This window comes from Myotis yumanensis, unplaced genomic scaffold, assembly GCF_028538775.1.
Source record: "Myotis yumanensis isolate MYYU_CA2020_CCGP unplaced genomic scaffold, mMyoYum1.0.hap1 SCAF_12, whole genome shotgun sequence".
NCBI classification, from domain to species: domain Eukaryota; kingdom Metazoa; phylum Chordata; class Mammalia; order Chiroptera; family Vespertilionidae; genus Myotis; species Myotis yumanensis.
The window spans coordinates 6327252-6342222 of NW_027223763.1; the positions used below are offsets into that span (position 1 = coordinate 6327252).

Below are 14971 nucleotides of genomic sequence, written 5' to 3' on the forward strand. Positions count from 1 at the left end.
AGCCAGGCTGCCCTGTCCCCAGGGCAGGGAACCAGCCTCCCTTCTCCAGACCCATTTCCCAACAGCGAGAGTGCCTGTTTCTCCAAGCCCTGCGCTCACCCTGCTTCCAACGCCAGGTTCCGTCACTGCCAGCTCATCTGGCACGCTGGCCAAGAACATGGGCTAGGAGGCCCGGCAAGGCAAGGCTGCAGCACATCGGCTTGCACCCGCTGGCTCTGTGATCTTGGACAGGTCACTGTGCCTCTTGGACCTCAGATTCCTTTTCTGATAAATGAAGACTATAAATACTTCAGCAGTGCCCTGGTGCCCCTGCTCCTCCCTGCTCTTGGGCCCAAGGTCTCACCAGGACCAGATCGAGGGGCATGTGGGGGAGGGCTACATTTCTATGGCTAATCTTATTATCAGAAATTAGGAGCAAGAGAAGAATTCAATTCAGCACAATAAACATACACAATTCAAACAACAAGTGCATACTCAGCCAGGAACCTGGGATACAGGGGGGATCGGGCCTCATCATAAAGGCAGGCAGTCAGAGGGGAGGTGGACCTGTGAACAAAACTACAGAGCAGATGTGCCACGTGCTGTGTAAGGACAGGCGTGGAGAGTGTCAGGGATACAATACAGTCTTGATGCCTCTGAGCTGGGTGATCAGGATGAAGGGGAAAGATGATGTGTTTGGCCTTCTCCGTTTCCCAAATGCTCTGTGTACACCAGTGTCCTTGGACTAGCAGGACAGGTGGGTGAGTGGTGGCTTGTGAGACTCCTGACAGCCCTCATAACCATAATTTAGAGGGCTCCTGAGAGCCACAATACTGCTGACAGGAAGGTCTATGCACCCTGAGATTCATCGTTCACTCCTCTGGGTCCATGCAGAGCTCCCAGCAGTCCAAGAAACAATAACAGCATCTACATGATGGAAAATTCATTTCAAAAAGACTCTCCAAGCAACTTTTGAAAAAAAGCCTCAAGCTCAGATGGAGTCGGGGAATCACAGGGCTGGCAGCTACTGCATAAACCAGCAGCTTCCAAACTTGCTTTCCGCCTCTAAAGCCATTGCTCTACTGAAATTCACCCAGAAGCCGGTATACAAAACTGATACAAACAGAGCTGCTCTGCTAGAAATAGTGCCCCACTGTCTACTTGGCACCCTCCCCCTTCTCCCCCAGCCCCTGGCACCCTCACCCCGGCAGCTCCAAGGAACCCCTGGGGCTCCAAAAGCAGTGATGGAAAACCGCTAACCTAGGCCAACCTCTCTGAGTAGATATGGAAACGAGTCCCACAGGAGTCACGCTCTGCACTGCGCCTGAACACAAACCCAGGTCTCTGAGTCTAAGCTAACACTCCTCACCCGACTTTGCTAGAGCTAGATCGATGGAAAATTGCACTTTAAAGCAACAAGGCTCAAATCTGATCACCTACACATAATCCCTAAAAGCCCTGGAACTAGCCAAGTGTGAAACAGAGCCCAGCCCCACAGGCTGGCAGGGAGAAGGTCGGAAATGAGTTGCAGAAGCACAGCTGACAATTCCATAGCGTTTCCTTCAGTTCCGAGGGACATAAACAGGTCTTGAAAGGCTTGGGCTGCGTGGCTGTGAGACCCTGGACCAGGCAGCCAGGAGGTGAATGCTAACGAGCTATGGAAATAGCGATTACTTTCCCCGTGTCAGGCATCGTGCCAAGCTAAGGAGGATAAAGAGGTCTGAGATATTTTTATAGCAGAAAAACTTTCCTACGGACTCAATTATATAACTATCAGACTCCACCTCTGGGCTGAAACTACCCATGGTCTTCAGGAAAAAAGCAGTTTTCCCTACAGGAGGGTCACAGGTTTCTCCAGAGAAACTCCTAGCTATATGGCCAGCAACCCACAGCAGCTGCAAACCATCAGCCCAGAGACCTAGCCAAGCACTGTTTGGCGCCTGCCAGAGACGAATACCAGCCAAGCGGAGGGCAGGAGTCGTGCGCTGACCCGGCCGTCACACTGGACGTGGTAGGGTAGAGGAAGGTCCCAAACTCATCCACGTCGGTGTCCTCCCAACTTCCTGAGGCCACTGGAGAAGAGAAGGTGCCCAGGGAGCAGTGCCTGAGCCCCCAGTCGTCCTCCGTTGTTGGCACAGGGCGGACAGGCAGAGAAAGCCTCTGGGGCTGAAGGAATGAAGAGCTTCAGCACTGAAGTGACAGCCAAAATCAAAGGAACAGACTCAGGAAGATTCACTTACAGCCCAGGTCTTTGTCAGCCTGAAGATGGGTGCACTTTGTAATGCCGACACCACAGACATGAGAGAGTGAAGGTTGTTGAGTTCTAGGAGTTTCTGGGGGGAAAAAGATATGGAATAGATTATTTTGCTGCTATAAACAACAGAACAAAAACACGCTCAAGTGTTACCAAATGTCATATTTATGAAATTCAATTGCACTTAAAAATATCTCATGTAGAAAATGTAGTTCTAGGAAGTTCATAGAAACCATATGCTCTTTTCCTTTCAAATTGCCACAAGGTGAGTTTGCAGCTACAACATTTGCAAAATTTCATAAGCTGACTAGTCTGGCTGCTGGACAGAAACATGGCTCAGAAGAAGGTTTGATAACGCCCTTTATGTTTTGTTTTGTTGGTTTTTTTTTAGACAAATCTGAACAGTCCCAGCAGGCTTTTGTGCACTGAAACCTCAGCTGGCCAACATCAGCGTGGGTCTTTGGTGATCACCTGGACACTGAATGGGGGGCTAAGGAAAGGCGCCATCAGTCTGCATAACCCGCCTCGGCTGGCAGGACAGATCTGGCTTTCCAGCCACTTGACCATACTCCTCTGAACCAGACCCGGAATTAGTGAGAACATTTGGATTCAATTCAGACTCAGACAAGTTCCTTGCCATGGAGGGCAACAGAAGGAGACACAGTCAAGAGTAAGTGCAGAAAAATGTAATGGCTCTGGTCCTGGTTTTATTCGAGGGAAGCCTGCTAACAAGACGGGGCTCCCAGTCTCATTCTCGGGAGCCCATGAAGCCTGGGTTAGCAGCAGGCTCTCCAGACCCCCCACCCCCAGGGCACCCACTCCTTGTGTGTCCATGGCACAGGTCACCACTTCAAACACTACTCCTGAGCCTTGGCACCCTCATAGTTAAAACAAGGAAGGGCCCTAGCTGGTTTGGCTCAGTGGATAGAGCGTCAGCCCGTGGACTGAAGGGTCCCGGGTTCGATTCCAGTCAAGGGCACATGCTAGGTTTCGGGCTCGATCCCCGGTGGGGGGTGTGCAGGAGGCAGCTGATCAATGATTCTCTCTCATCATTGATGTCTCTCTCTCTCTCTTCTCTCAGAAATCAATAAAAATATATTTTTAAAAAATAAACAAGGAAGGAAGTCGCGACCCCTCTGCTACCTGGGACGGCGCATGTAAACTGCCTCGACCAGGGCCTGACGCCAGGGTCAGCACTCATGGTGATGTGAGTTGCTCATTCTTTGTCAGGAAGACGTGTCCCCCCATGTCCCCCGTCACTCATCTTGGGTACTTCCAAGCTCAGGTGCTACTGCCTCTACTATGTCTTTCCTGACCATGTTCCCAAGTCTGGGGACCCCACTGTCTGACCCCACAACAGTCTGTGCCTCTCCTTAGCACACTGGACGGTGCTCCCTGAGGGCTGGGGCAAAGTCATGCCTGCCGTCACGTCCCCAGTACCTAGCTCAGCACCCAGGAGGGCCTAGTGAAACGGACAAATAAATGAAAAGCCCTCATGCCTAGTCTTCATGGCTTTGCTCCTACTTGGAGATTTCTCCCTTACCACAACGTTCAAACTTCACACATCTTGTAACGTTCTCTAATTGTTTCCTGCTGTGGAATAACAGATTCTCTGTGCAAACAGAATTTCGTCGTATATAACTGAATTACGATACCTGTTACAGAATTTCTTTAGAGCTGAAGGTCCTCTGGGACAGCAATCACCAATCTTTCGGACCTCACGGACCACCAGTGGTCCACAGGCCACCGGTTGGCGACCGCTGCTCTGGGAGATGATCCAGTCCACCCCTTCCCTTGTATGGATGGGAAACTGAGGCCCAGAGGAGGAGGAACCTGCACAAGCACATTCCCAAGGCACCGTGCAGCATGGCGGTCCACCATCAGAAGATGGCAGAGGTTAAAAGGGATCCCTTTAGGTCCCTTGGGTGAGGACCATAAACTCATTTCCAAACAGAAAGCACGAGGTAGGCTGGAACATAATCACACTTTCTCAGAAGGCCCAGCACAAACTCGCTAACAGCAAGTATCACGAAGCCCAGCCTGGTCCAAGTACTTCAGACGCACAGGACATAACAGTGCCCCTAACACACATACTTCATAGATGGATGCCCTTAACCTTCCTCGAGGGAGGGCAGGAGAGCAGCTCCCCAGAAGGCATGCTCCACGGACTCTGTGGGCCCTGGGCATGGACACTCACCTCGCTAGCCTCCCTTTCGTCCTCTGGGAATGGGATAGTAATCATGTGACATTGACTACGATCATTTCCCCAAAGCTCTTACTGCGGTGCCTGGCTGCTGAGGGGCCTCAGTAAAGGTTAGCTGGCCTAGGATCGGGGTGGGGAAACAACAGGTGCACATGAAGCAAGGAATGGACCAGGCAGAACAGTGTTCTGCTGGTCAGGCAAGCTGGAGGCCGGGAGAAGTGTGTGGGGAGGAGGTGGCTGGGCTGTGTAAGTGATGAGAGTGGTTCAGAAAGGCCCCTGGGACCACAGCAGGGCTGGCAGAAATGAGGGAAGAGGGGAAAGGTGGGATGCAGACATGAGCCGGTACCCAACTACTGACAAGGACAGAACCCATCAGGCAGGAGTTGGGAGTGGGAGCAACAGGGTCATCCGGCCCAGCTCTTAGCTCAGGATGGGTGGGTGAGCTTTGCTGGCTGGGGACAAAACTGCAGGATGTGATGGCATCACAAAAATCAATGCTAAGTAAACTCACCAACCCTGAACCGACTAAATTTGAAGGAGGAGGAGGGTGGATCCCAGGGGTAGCCCCTGGGGCCTCATGGAGAGTGTGAAAGGCCAAAGAGAATAGCTGGCTGCCAAAATCACAGGGTGGAGGAGCATGCTGCCAACTGTGTGTGTGTGGCGGGAGGGGGGGGGATGGCGGGGGGGGGGGAGCCGAGTGGGCATCCAGGTCAGTCTCCCAGCTGCCTCTGTCTGGGGAAGTCAGGTCACCGCCCCCTATCTGAACCCTGCCCAGGCAGACCCAGAGCACAGCTGCTCCCAAATTATTGAGAAAACATTTTTTAAATATTTTTTTTATGGATTTCAGATAGGAAGAGAGAGGAAAAGACAGATAGAAACATCAATGAGACAGAATCATTGATTGGCTACCTGAAACCCAGGCATGTGTCCTGACCGGGCATGTTTCCTGACTGGAAATCGAATCCTAAGCTTCTGGTTCATAGGTTGATGCTCAACCACTGAGCCACGCCATCTGGGCAGGGACACATTTTTGAGACAGAGAGAAAGGAAAGGAAAGGGGATTGAAAAAATAAAAACAGCTTACCTTGGCTATTTTCACAAAATGGCTCAGGATTTCTGCCCTTATTTTTAAAGTCTGTGCTGTTAGAATTTCTCGTACAACCCAAAAGCTGACCTGTAGAGTCAAATACACAAACAGACAGAGACAGACAGACAGACACACACACCAGAAAAGTTGTTAAATGCTGGGCCACCATGTCACCCTGCCCACCACTTTTAATGGGATTTCCCAAGAAGCTGGGAAACTGGGAAAGCATCACTCAGGGTTGTGTGAGGTCTCGGGTTCCTTAATGACACCCTACCTGGCAAATGGGTCCCCTACTCTCAGCACCACCTCTCCAACACACAGTGGTGCTGAGAGGTCAATACTTTTGTCATCATCCCCCAGGGGGTTAGTTATTGCGCCTCCATGACAGGAGTCTCTCGACAAGCGCTGCAGGGAATTCTGAGATGGGTCAGACAGGATTCCTACTCAGAAGGATCCCAGATGTGGGGAGGCCATGGATGGATGGATGGATGAATGGACAAGTGGCCAAAGGGATATGCATACTGTCAGTACCACCCACGAGATCCATATCCTCAGCCAGACCTAAGACAAGAAGACTTTACCAATATTCACACAATTGTAACAAGTTTAATTTTCTAGGGTAGGGTTACCCAAATACTAATGAAAATGACACAGAAATATCTTACAAAGTTCCATAAAACAATGCAGATTAAGGACATGTTTTTGTGGAGACAGCAGATGCCAAAGAGCATCCTGCTACTTCTGGTTCAGAACATCACTCAGACTTGACCTTTCACATAAATCAACAGCCTCAAGCCCCCGAGTCCTTTGGTGGGACCAAGAAAGTCATCTCCCCATGTGTAGGTGACTCGCATGACACCTCTGAGAACACAGAGGAGCTTTATGCCGAGAGCTCTGGGGAGCGGCCAGCTTTCTGGCTGAGGTTTCACTGCTGCCACGGCTCTTTGCAGAGCACAGAGGCTAAGAGGGCAATGAAGCTCTAAAGAGAAAGGTGGGGAGTAGGGACAGGGTGTGGGGTTCAAAGGAAGGCGGGGCATTGAAAACCTCTAAATTCTACTAAGCAAAAATTAGTTAAGAATATTCTAGAGTTAACAAAGCACGTTTACTGCTGCAACCAAATGTATCCTCTTTACTGAAGTACTGGCCCTTTCCAATGAGAAAACAAGGAAAGAATAACCAAGAATCAAAACTCTGCTTTTCACATTAAGCAGGAATATTATAGAAAAGTTTTCTCTGCATAATTATCTGTGGTTGGTTCCAGGACATGCCCTGGTTTCCATAGAATCATTTTTTCCCAAGGAATTGCCTAAAATTAAGTTCAGACTCAAATGTTTACTAGCCAGTTATGGAAGGAAGATATTCTGGATACCACGTGATATACCCATAAACCTTATATTTTAATACATGGACATTTTTATGCCACATAATTTCCAATTTGATCATGTATGTGTCCTGTATAATTTAATAAATTCCTGCATGCCAAAAAAATCACACATATTTATAGAGCAGGAGAGTTGACTCTGATCTGTAGTATATGGCATGTGGAGGCAACTCTAGGTCAATTCAATCCAACAGACTTTCATGAAGCCCTTACTGTGTAGAGGCTCCAGGCACTGCAATCCAGACCCTATCAGTGCTTGCCTGGTATGGAGGTGACCAGAGGAGGAGGCAGCTGGTGGTGGTGGCCTGGCCTGGAGTATGGGGGAGGTGATGATAGAGGAGGGCTTCTTAGAGGAGGCAGGTCTTGAAAGGTGGGTAGACTTTCTACAGGTAAAGGTAGGACTGAGGTGTGGTGTATACACCAGGACCAGGGAGAGCCAAGTAGACTAACGCAACAGCTGTGGGGTGGAGATGATGAGGGAGATTTGATGCTAACAAGGGAAGTGAAAGCCAGATTGTAGGGCTCTGGAGAAATAAAGTGATAAGAAGGACCTAAGACAAATAATTACACACAGGAGAGTCCCAGAGGCTTCTGAGCAGAAGAATGACAGGCTAGATCCATTTATAGGAACACCCAACAGGAAGTTGGTGCAATGGTCTAAGTGAGAGGTGGGAGGCCTGAGCTAGGGCCATGCTGAGGCAGATGGAGGAAGGGGCAGGTAAGGAAGATATTACAAAGGTAGGATCAGCAGTTCTAAACATTTTAAAAAATATATTTTTATTGATTTCAGAGAGGAAGGGAGAGGGAAAGAGAGATAGAAACATCAATGATGAGAGAATCACTGATTGGCTGCCTCCTGCATACCCCCTACTGGGGATCAAGCCCACAACCCAGGCATGTGCCCTTGACTGGAATCAAACCTGGGACCCTACAGTCTGCAGGCCAACGCTCCATCCACTGAGCCAAACCAACTAGGGCCTAAACATTTTTAATTCTCTTTTCTAACTACAAAATTTAAAAGAAGCTTAATGTAGAAAACAAGGGAAACAGAGATAAGCACAAAAGATGAATCACTTGCAACATACAGACCACCAAGATAACCACTGTGGTGTGTGTCCGTCTAGCTAGCCTTTCTTTCCAAAGAGTATACATTGCATGTTAATCATATCACAAGAATTTCTATAAGTGAATAAATATTCTTCCACAACATACTTTTTAGCAGTTGCTAGGTATTTCATCTTAGGAATGTAGCATCATTAAGTGATCCCCTATTGTTGGGTAGGTTATTTCTAATTTTTTGTTGTAGAAAAGAATGTTGTGGTACCTTGGCCAGATTGCTAAATGGTTAGAGTGCGGGCCCACACACAGAAGGGTCTTGGGTTTGATTCCCGGTCAAGGGCACATACCTGGGTTGTAGGTTTGATCCCCGGCCCCGGTTGGGATTCATTCAGGAGGCAGCTGAGCAATGAAACTCTCTCATACCAATGTTTCTTTTTCTCTTGCTCTCTTCCTCCCTCCCTCCCTTCCTACTTCTCTAAAAAAATCAATGGAAAAAATATCCTCGGGTGAGGATTAACACATAAAAAAATTTTGCTGTGGTGAGTGTATATATATATATATATATGTATATATATATATATATATATATATTAACATACTTTTAGTTAATGTCTTAGGATAAAATTCCTGTAAGGTGGAATGAATAAAAGTATGTGTACCTATTTTCCAAAAGTAGATATAAAAAACTTGGCCTCTAAAAGGTCTATTTGTTTATCTATCAACAAGTTTGAGCAGATCCGTGTTCCCATACACAGGCACATGTACCAATTATTACAACTCTTTTTTTCGTTACTAAACTAATGGGCAAAATAATATCTCACTGTTTCTATTTTGCATTTCTTTAATGACTGCTCAATCAACATTTTTTTGCCTTCTTTTCAGTTTTTTGTTACAAATACTTATAGGTCACTTGCACTATTTGCCTTGTGAATTACCTGCTCAGGTCCTTCACCCATCTTTCTATTGGGACATCTGTCCTCTTACTATTGATTAGTAAATGGTCTTTGTATATTAAAGAAAACATATTAATCCTTTGTGAGTCATACATTGTACCAAAAGTGTGGAGAAACTGGTACTTTTCAACACTGTTTTGGTGAATATAAATTCAAAGGACCATTTTGAAGAACAACTTGAATGTGTCTTTAAAGTTATATTCTCCCTAGAATATTTACCTTATGAATATAGAAATTTAGAGGGACATACGTACAAAGGTTCACTGACACACTGTTTATAAAGCAAAAGAATAGAAAATGCCCATCAATAGGGAATTGGTCACATAAATAATACTTTCACCTCAAACTCTCCAAGGAAGATGCTATAGAGGGAAGAGGGCAGCTGTGCTTGCTCCACCTTCTTGAGGTCAAACTATCTACATTAATTATTTGGAATTCTTCTGCATAAGAGGTTTGTCTTGTCTGCCCCCTTTATTTATCCAATCACTTATTTATATCAGAATGGACTCACCTATATTTATTTTATACTTTGGGTTCTGATCCAATACTGTCATTTATTTTGTTGCTCAGATCATTCCCACTTCAGCCACTGAGGCCTCTTTCAGTTGGTTCCTGCGTCCCTTCCCTTTGACCCCCAGCATTGCTTTGGTTTGTGGGCTTGTTTAAGCATTTCCTTATTTTCCAGCATTATAAGGTGCTACAGGCTCATCTTGGACATTTCTTGCCCCAGTCCTAAACCAGCCACTTTTCTCCAAAAAGCCTGGGTTCCTTTTAGTAGATAATGAGATTAGAAACCAAATACCTAGCAGTGCATTGCTGGGTTGTGTCTGCACTATTTTGCATTCCCACCAGCAATGAACAAGAGTTTGTGTTGCTCTGGGTATTTGCTAGCAATTGGTATTTGTCAAATTTTGTTTATTAGCTATTTTAATTGGTATGTAGTCTTTTACATTTTCCAGTGACAAATGATGTTGAGCATCTTTTCATGTTTATTTGCCATTTGCACATGTTCTTGGGTGAGGTGTCTACTCAGATCTTTTGCCCATTTTTTAATTGGGTTGTTTTCTTATTGTTGAATTTTCAGAGTATATTTTGGATACAAGTTTTTTTTATCAGATATGTGTTTTGTAAATATTTTTTCCAGTCTGTGCTTTTTTAAAAAAAAATTCTCTTAGCAATGTCTTTTGCAGAGTAGAAAATTTTAATTTTAATGAAGTCCAACTTTTCAAGTTGTTCTTTCATGGATTGTACTTTTGGTATCATATCTAATAAATAATCATCAAAGGTCATGTAGATTTTCTTCTATGTTTTTTCCCAAAAGTTTTATAGTTTTGACTTTTAGCTTCCACTTAAATTGCCACTATTTAGGAAAGTCTATCAAGTCTGACCTATAGTTTTGACTTTTACATTTAGGTCTATGTCCATTTTAAGTTAATTTTTATGAAAGATGTAAACTTAGGTTCATTTTTTTATATATGCTGAAAAAATTCCAATTATTCCAGCATCATTTGTTGATAAAATTACCCTTTCTCCATTGAATGTCCCTATGCATTTGTCAAAGACCATTTGACTATGTTTGTATGGGTCTACTTCTAGGCTCTCTATTGCAGCGGTCGCCAACCTTTCGGACCTCACAGACCACCAGTGGTCTGTGGACCACCAGTTGGCAACTGCTGCTCCAAAGGTTTCCTTAAACCAGCAGTCGCCAACCTTTCGGACCTCACGGACGACCAGTGGTCTGCAGACCGCCAGTTGGCGACCACTGCTCTATTCTGTTCCACTGTCTTAGATGTCTAGTCTTTGGTCAATATCATGCTGTCTTTATTACTGTAGCTTTTCTGTCTGTCTTGAAATCAGGTAGAGTGAGTCTGCCAACTTTGTTTTTTTTTCAGTGTTATGTCTTTAGTCTTTCCATATAAGCTTTAGAATCAGCTTATTGATAGTTATAAAATAGCTTGCTGAGATTTTGATTGGGCTTGAACTGAATCTACAGATCAACTGGGAAGAACTTAATAATGAATCTTCTAACCCATGAAAATAGAATATTTCTCTATTTATTTCTATCTACTTTGCTTTTTTGCATCAGGGTTTTATAGTTTTCTACAAACAGAACTTGTACCTAGTTGTTAGTGTTATACCTAAGTATATTTCTTCATGTGTTTGTGTATTATTGTAGATTTTTTTTTTTAATTTCAAATTCCAATTCTTCGTTGCTGGTATAGAAAATCTTCTGTATATTGACCTTACAAACTGCAACCTTGCTATACTCACTTATTAGTTCCAGGATGTATTTTTAAAAAAATAGATTTCTTTGAGATTTTCTAAATAGACAATCATGTCATCTGTGAATAAAGACAGTTTTATTTCTCCCTTTTCGACCTGTATATCTTTTCTTTTCTTGTTTTATTGCACTAGTCAGGACTTCCGGTATGAATGGCAGTGTTAAGAGAGTGCACCCTTGCCTTGTTCCGAATCCTGTGGGGAGAGCACCAGTGTCTCACCATTAAGTGTGATGTTGGCTGCAGGACTGTTGTAGATATCCTTTATCAAGTTGAAAAAGCTTCCTAATTTGCTGAGATTTCCGAAAAAGTCATGAATGGATGCTGAATTTTGTCAAACGCTTTTTTGAATCAATTAGTATGATAGTATGATTTTTCTTCTTTAGCCTATGAATACACTGTATTACATGAGTTGATTTTCAACTGTTGAACCAGCCATGTATACTAGTCGTAGAATAAATGCAACTTGGTCATGGTGCTAATAAGCTTTTAAAATACAGACACTATTATTATCACCATTATTGTTCCAGTGGTATAATTAGCACTAGAGTTTAGCCACTGAAGACTAAGATATCCCCTGGGAAATATCTGAACAGTATTATAGATGAATAAAGCAAAATAGTTATGAACACAAAGAAATTTATTTAATCAACCACAAATAAAACAGTCAAAGCACAAAGTAAAGAAAAATTCAGGTTTACAAATACTGTCTTTTCTTATAAGAAATCTTCTTTGCCATAAATTTCTCATAAGCCCATTCACAGTTTTCGTAGAAACCTGGAGTTAGAAGGGACTTCAAGGGCCCCTCTTTCCCTCAACCTCTGCACCCTCCACCCTCAGCCCCATGATGTTCTACAGTCACTGTGATAAAGCCCTGTCTGGTCTCTGCCTGGGCTTTCATAGGCAGGGAACGAACTACCTTGTATTAGGGTAAAGCACTGCCTCCCCACTCCTATCCTCTGGTCCCTACACTTACTGATTGGGCCCTATAGGTTATGCTTGATCAGCTTTCCCAGAGGAACCCCTCAATTACTTGAAAAAACCCTGATTATCTTCTCCCTGAGTCTTCTCAATCCTAGATCCTTCACTTGGCCCTTATGTAACATGCTTTCTTTCCCCTCACCCTCTGGCCACTGTAATGTTGACATGCCACTCCTGCGTGACAGTCCCCCTGCTCTTCATGCGAGGCACCCAGGAGTGGCTGGTTAAAGCAAAGGAAAGTGAGATCACCACACACCATTAGAATGGCTAAAATAAATAAATAAAAATTTAAAACCCTGACAATACTAATTGCTGGCAAGGATCTGAAGCAACACAAACTTACATTCATTGCTGGTGGGAATGAAAAATGGTACAGACACAATCCAGTGATTGTACTCCTAGGTATTTACCAAGCGTATTTGAAAATTTGTGACCACACACACACACACACAGAAAGAGAGAGAGAGAGAGAGAGAGAGAGAGAGAGAGAAAGAGAGGGAAGGAGGGAGAGAGACAAACATGCATTTGTTTACAGCAGTTTTGCTCATAATTATAGAAAACTGGAAGTAAATAAGATATCACTCAATAGGTGAATGGGTAGACAAGCTGGTATGTCCATACAATGGAATCGTATTCATAAAAAAAATTAAGACATCAAGCCATATAAAGACGTGGATGAATCTTAAATACATATTGCTCAATGAAAGAGCCAGTCTGAAAGGGCTCTTTATATATGATCCCACCCACTTTGACATCTGAAAAGGGTGAAGCTATAGAAATGGTAAACAGATCAGGTTCTGGATCACTGTCTTCCTCTCCATACCAAACTCTGCCTTCTTCCTTGGGCAACTTCAATATCACTGTGCGTGACTGTGGCCTCAAGGTTCCTTGGCCACTTCAGCAACTCTTACCCCACCTACCACTTCAGTCACCTCCTCCTCATAATCATCCAGAACTGCTTTGCACCAGAAACTTTAAATTCCAGTCTTGGGCCACAACCTTTCAACCTTCCCTTATCCCGGAGCCCCCACTGTGCCTGTCCTTCCTTTTCACCACACCTGCAGTCCCAGCAGCCCTTTCCCCTGAGCAGACTGCTCCCCTATCATTTGTCACTTCAGCCCTTAGTCAGCACTTTAAGTTCCCTTGCTCTTGCTCCTTCAAAAACTCTGCTTTGCTAACCCCGACCTGTGGCTGGATCCAAGCATTTGCCCTCCTATGTCCCTACTCCCAGGCTGCAAAGTGCAACTTCAGAAAACCATCTACCCTTGTGCACTGGAACCACTTTAAAAGTCACAATCTCCGTTTCATCTGGGCCATCGTCTCTGCCCAAGAGTCTTTCTATATTTCCACAGTCAGCTCTCTCCTTCCCCTGGAGTGGCTTTTTCGTTTCACTTTCATAACAACCGTGCAAGGTGAGTACTGTTACTGTTCTCACTTACAGATAAGGGAACTGGGGCTCAGAAAGGTAAGTGACTGCTTTCCTTTGTCTGGAGTCCGATGGGGAAGCTTGTTCTCGCATATGGAAGCCTGCTAGGAAGGAATGCCAATCAGTTTATCTCAGGGAAAGCAGCCCAGTGGCTGACCAGACCTGGCCACCAGCCAGTTTTCAAACCGGAGCTACCAGAGTATGTCCAGGAGCTGCTGCTCTGAGGAGCTGACAGGCTGCAGGAAGGCCCTCTCTCAGGGTACCGTTTGGGAAAGTGTGGCTTTGCTCTGGTTTGTTGTATTGGTCTGATCTGGACACGATGCAATTGTTCGCAGGATGAGCCACGCTGCCCTTGGCCAAGCTGACCTGGCCTCCTGTGCAAAGCAGATTACATCAGATCCCCCAGTGGCCTCCGGGAGCTCGGCGGCTGGTCGGAGGTGGGACAGAGCTGGCTCTGAGTCAGAGGGTTTTGCTAGGAAACTATGAATCCCCTGATAGTGTGTGCACATCTGGTTTTTGGTGTGTTTTCTTAAAAGACTAAGCTCAGTTGAAAAGGAAAAGATTTTGAAAACAAAGAAAAAAGAAACAAAAGACTTTAGAACTTCCTTTTCAAAACAAACGGTGTGCACTCCCTACCGCCGTCAGGCCCTCCTTAGTTCCCATTGTCTCATAAAACAAGTCATGCTAACGCAGCCTTGCTTGGAGGACTCGAGCTGGTGCCTCTCTGAGGCTCCTAATGTGCTCGGGGTGGCAGCCCAGACTGGGGAGGCCTGGAGGGGGCTGGGTAATGTGATGCGCAGGACCCGGCATTTCCAAGAGGGAACGCCCAGCTGGAGGAAGGCGCCCGAGGGAACCCAGGCCCATCACCCAGAGATCCAGTCGTGCACACCATGCAACCTCTAAGCCACTGCCCTTATTTGAAACCAGTAAAACAAGCAGAAAATAAGAACAACTGTCAACAGCACCATTTAAGGGCTTGATCTATCCAAAGGGGTCTTGCAGGGTGCTTCCTACTGATGACCATGTCCTGGGAGATCTGACAGCAATCAGAAGCCCACCCCTTCAGCAGGCCTAAGTCCCCACTATCACTTAGTAAGTAGGGATGCAGATCTTCATACATGGAACAAAGGTTCTGGCTGGACCTAGTCAGTTCGTAGTAGGATGTATGAGGCCAGTGAGCAGGCCATCGGAAATTCAAAGAATTTCACTTCAAGGAATGCTTCCTGAGCACCTCATTCACTCATTCCGCATGCATTTACTGAGGGTCTATTCTATGCTGACCTTGGGCAAAAGGTGGGGGACGCAGTGATGAACAAGGCAGACACAGTTCCTGCCCTCATGGAACCCACAGACGGGGAAGGAAGCTGGA

General features: G+C 45.4%; 1 protein-coding gene across 6 annotated transcripts in view; it reads right to left on the reverse strand.

Moving 5' to 3' along the window:
- RALGPS1 (Ral GEF with PH domain and SH3 binding motif 1) overlaps positions 1 to 14971 on the reverse strand; it is a 224092-nt gene that overhangs the window by 125381 nt on the left and 83740 nt on the right. For all 6 annotated transcript variants that reach the window (XM_070430641.1, XM_070430640.1, XM_070430638.1 and 3 more), the window contains exons 6-7: positions 5521 to 5610; positions 2220 to 2312 (exon numbers count right to left, since the gene is read on the reverse strand). In XM_070430641.1, the coding sequence (XP_070286742.1) occupies positions 2220 to 2312; positions 5521 to 5610 (183 nt within the window). The remainder of the gene's footprint in view (positions 1 to 2219; positions 2313 to 5520; positions 5611 to 14971) is intronic.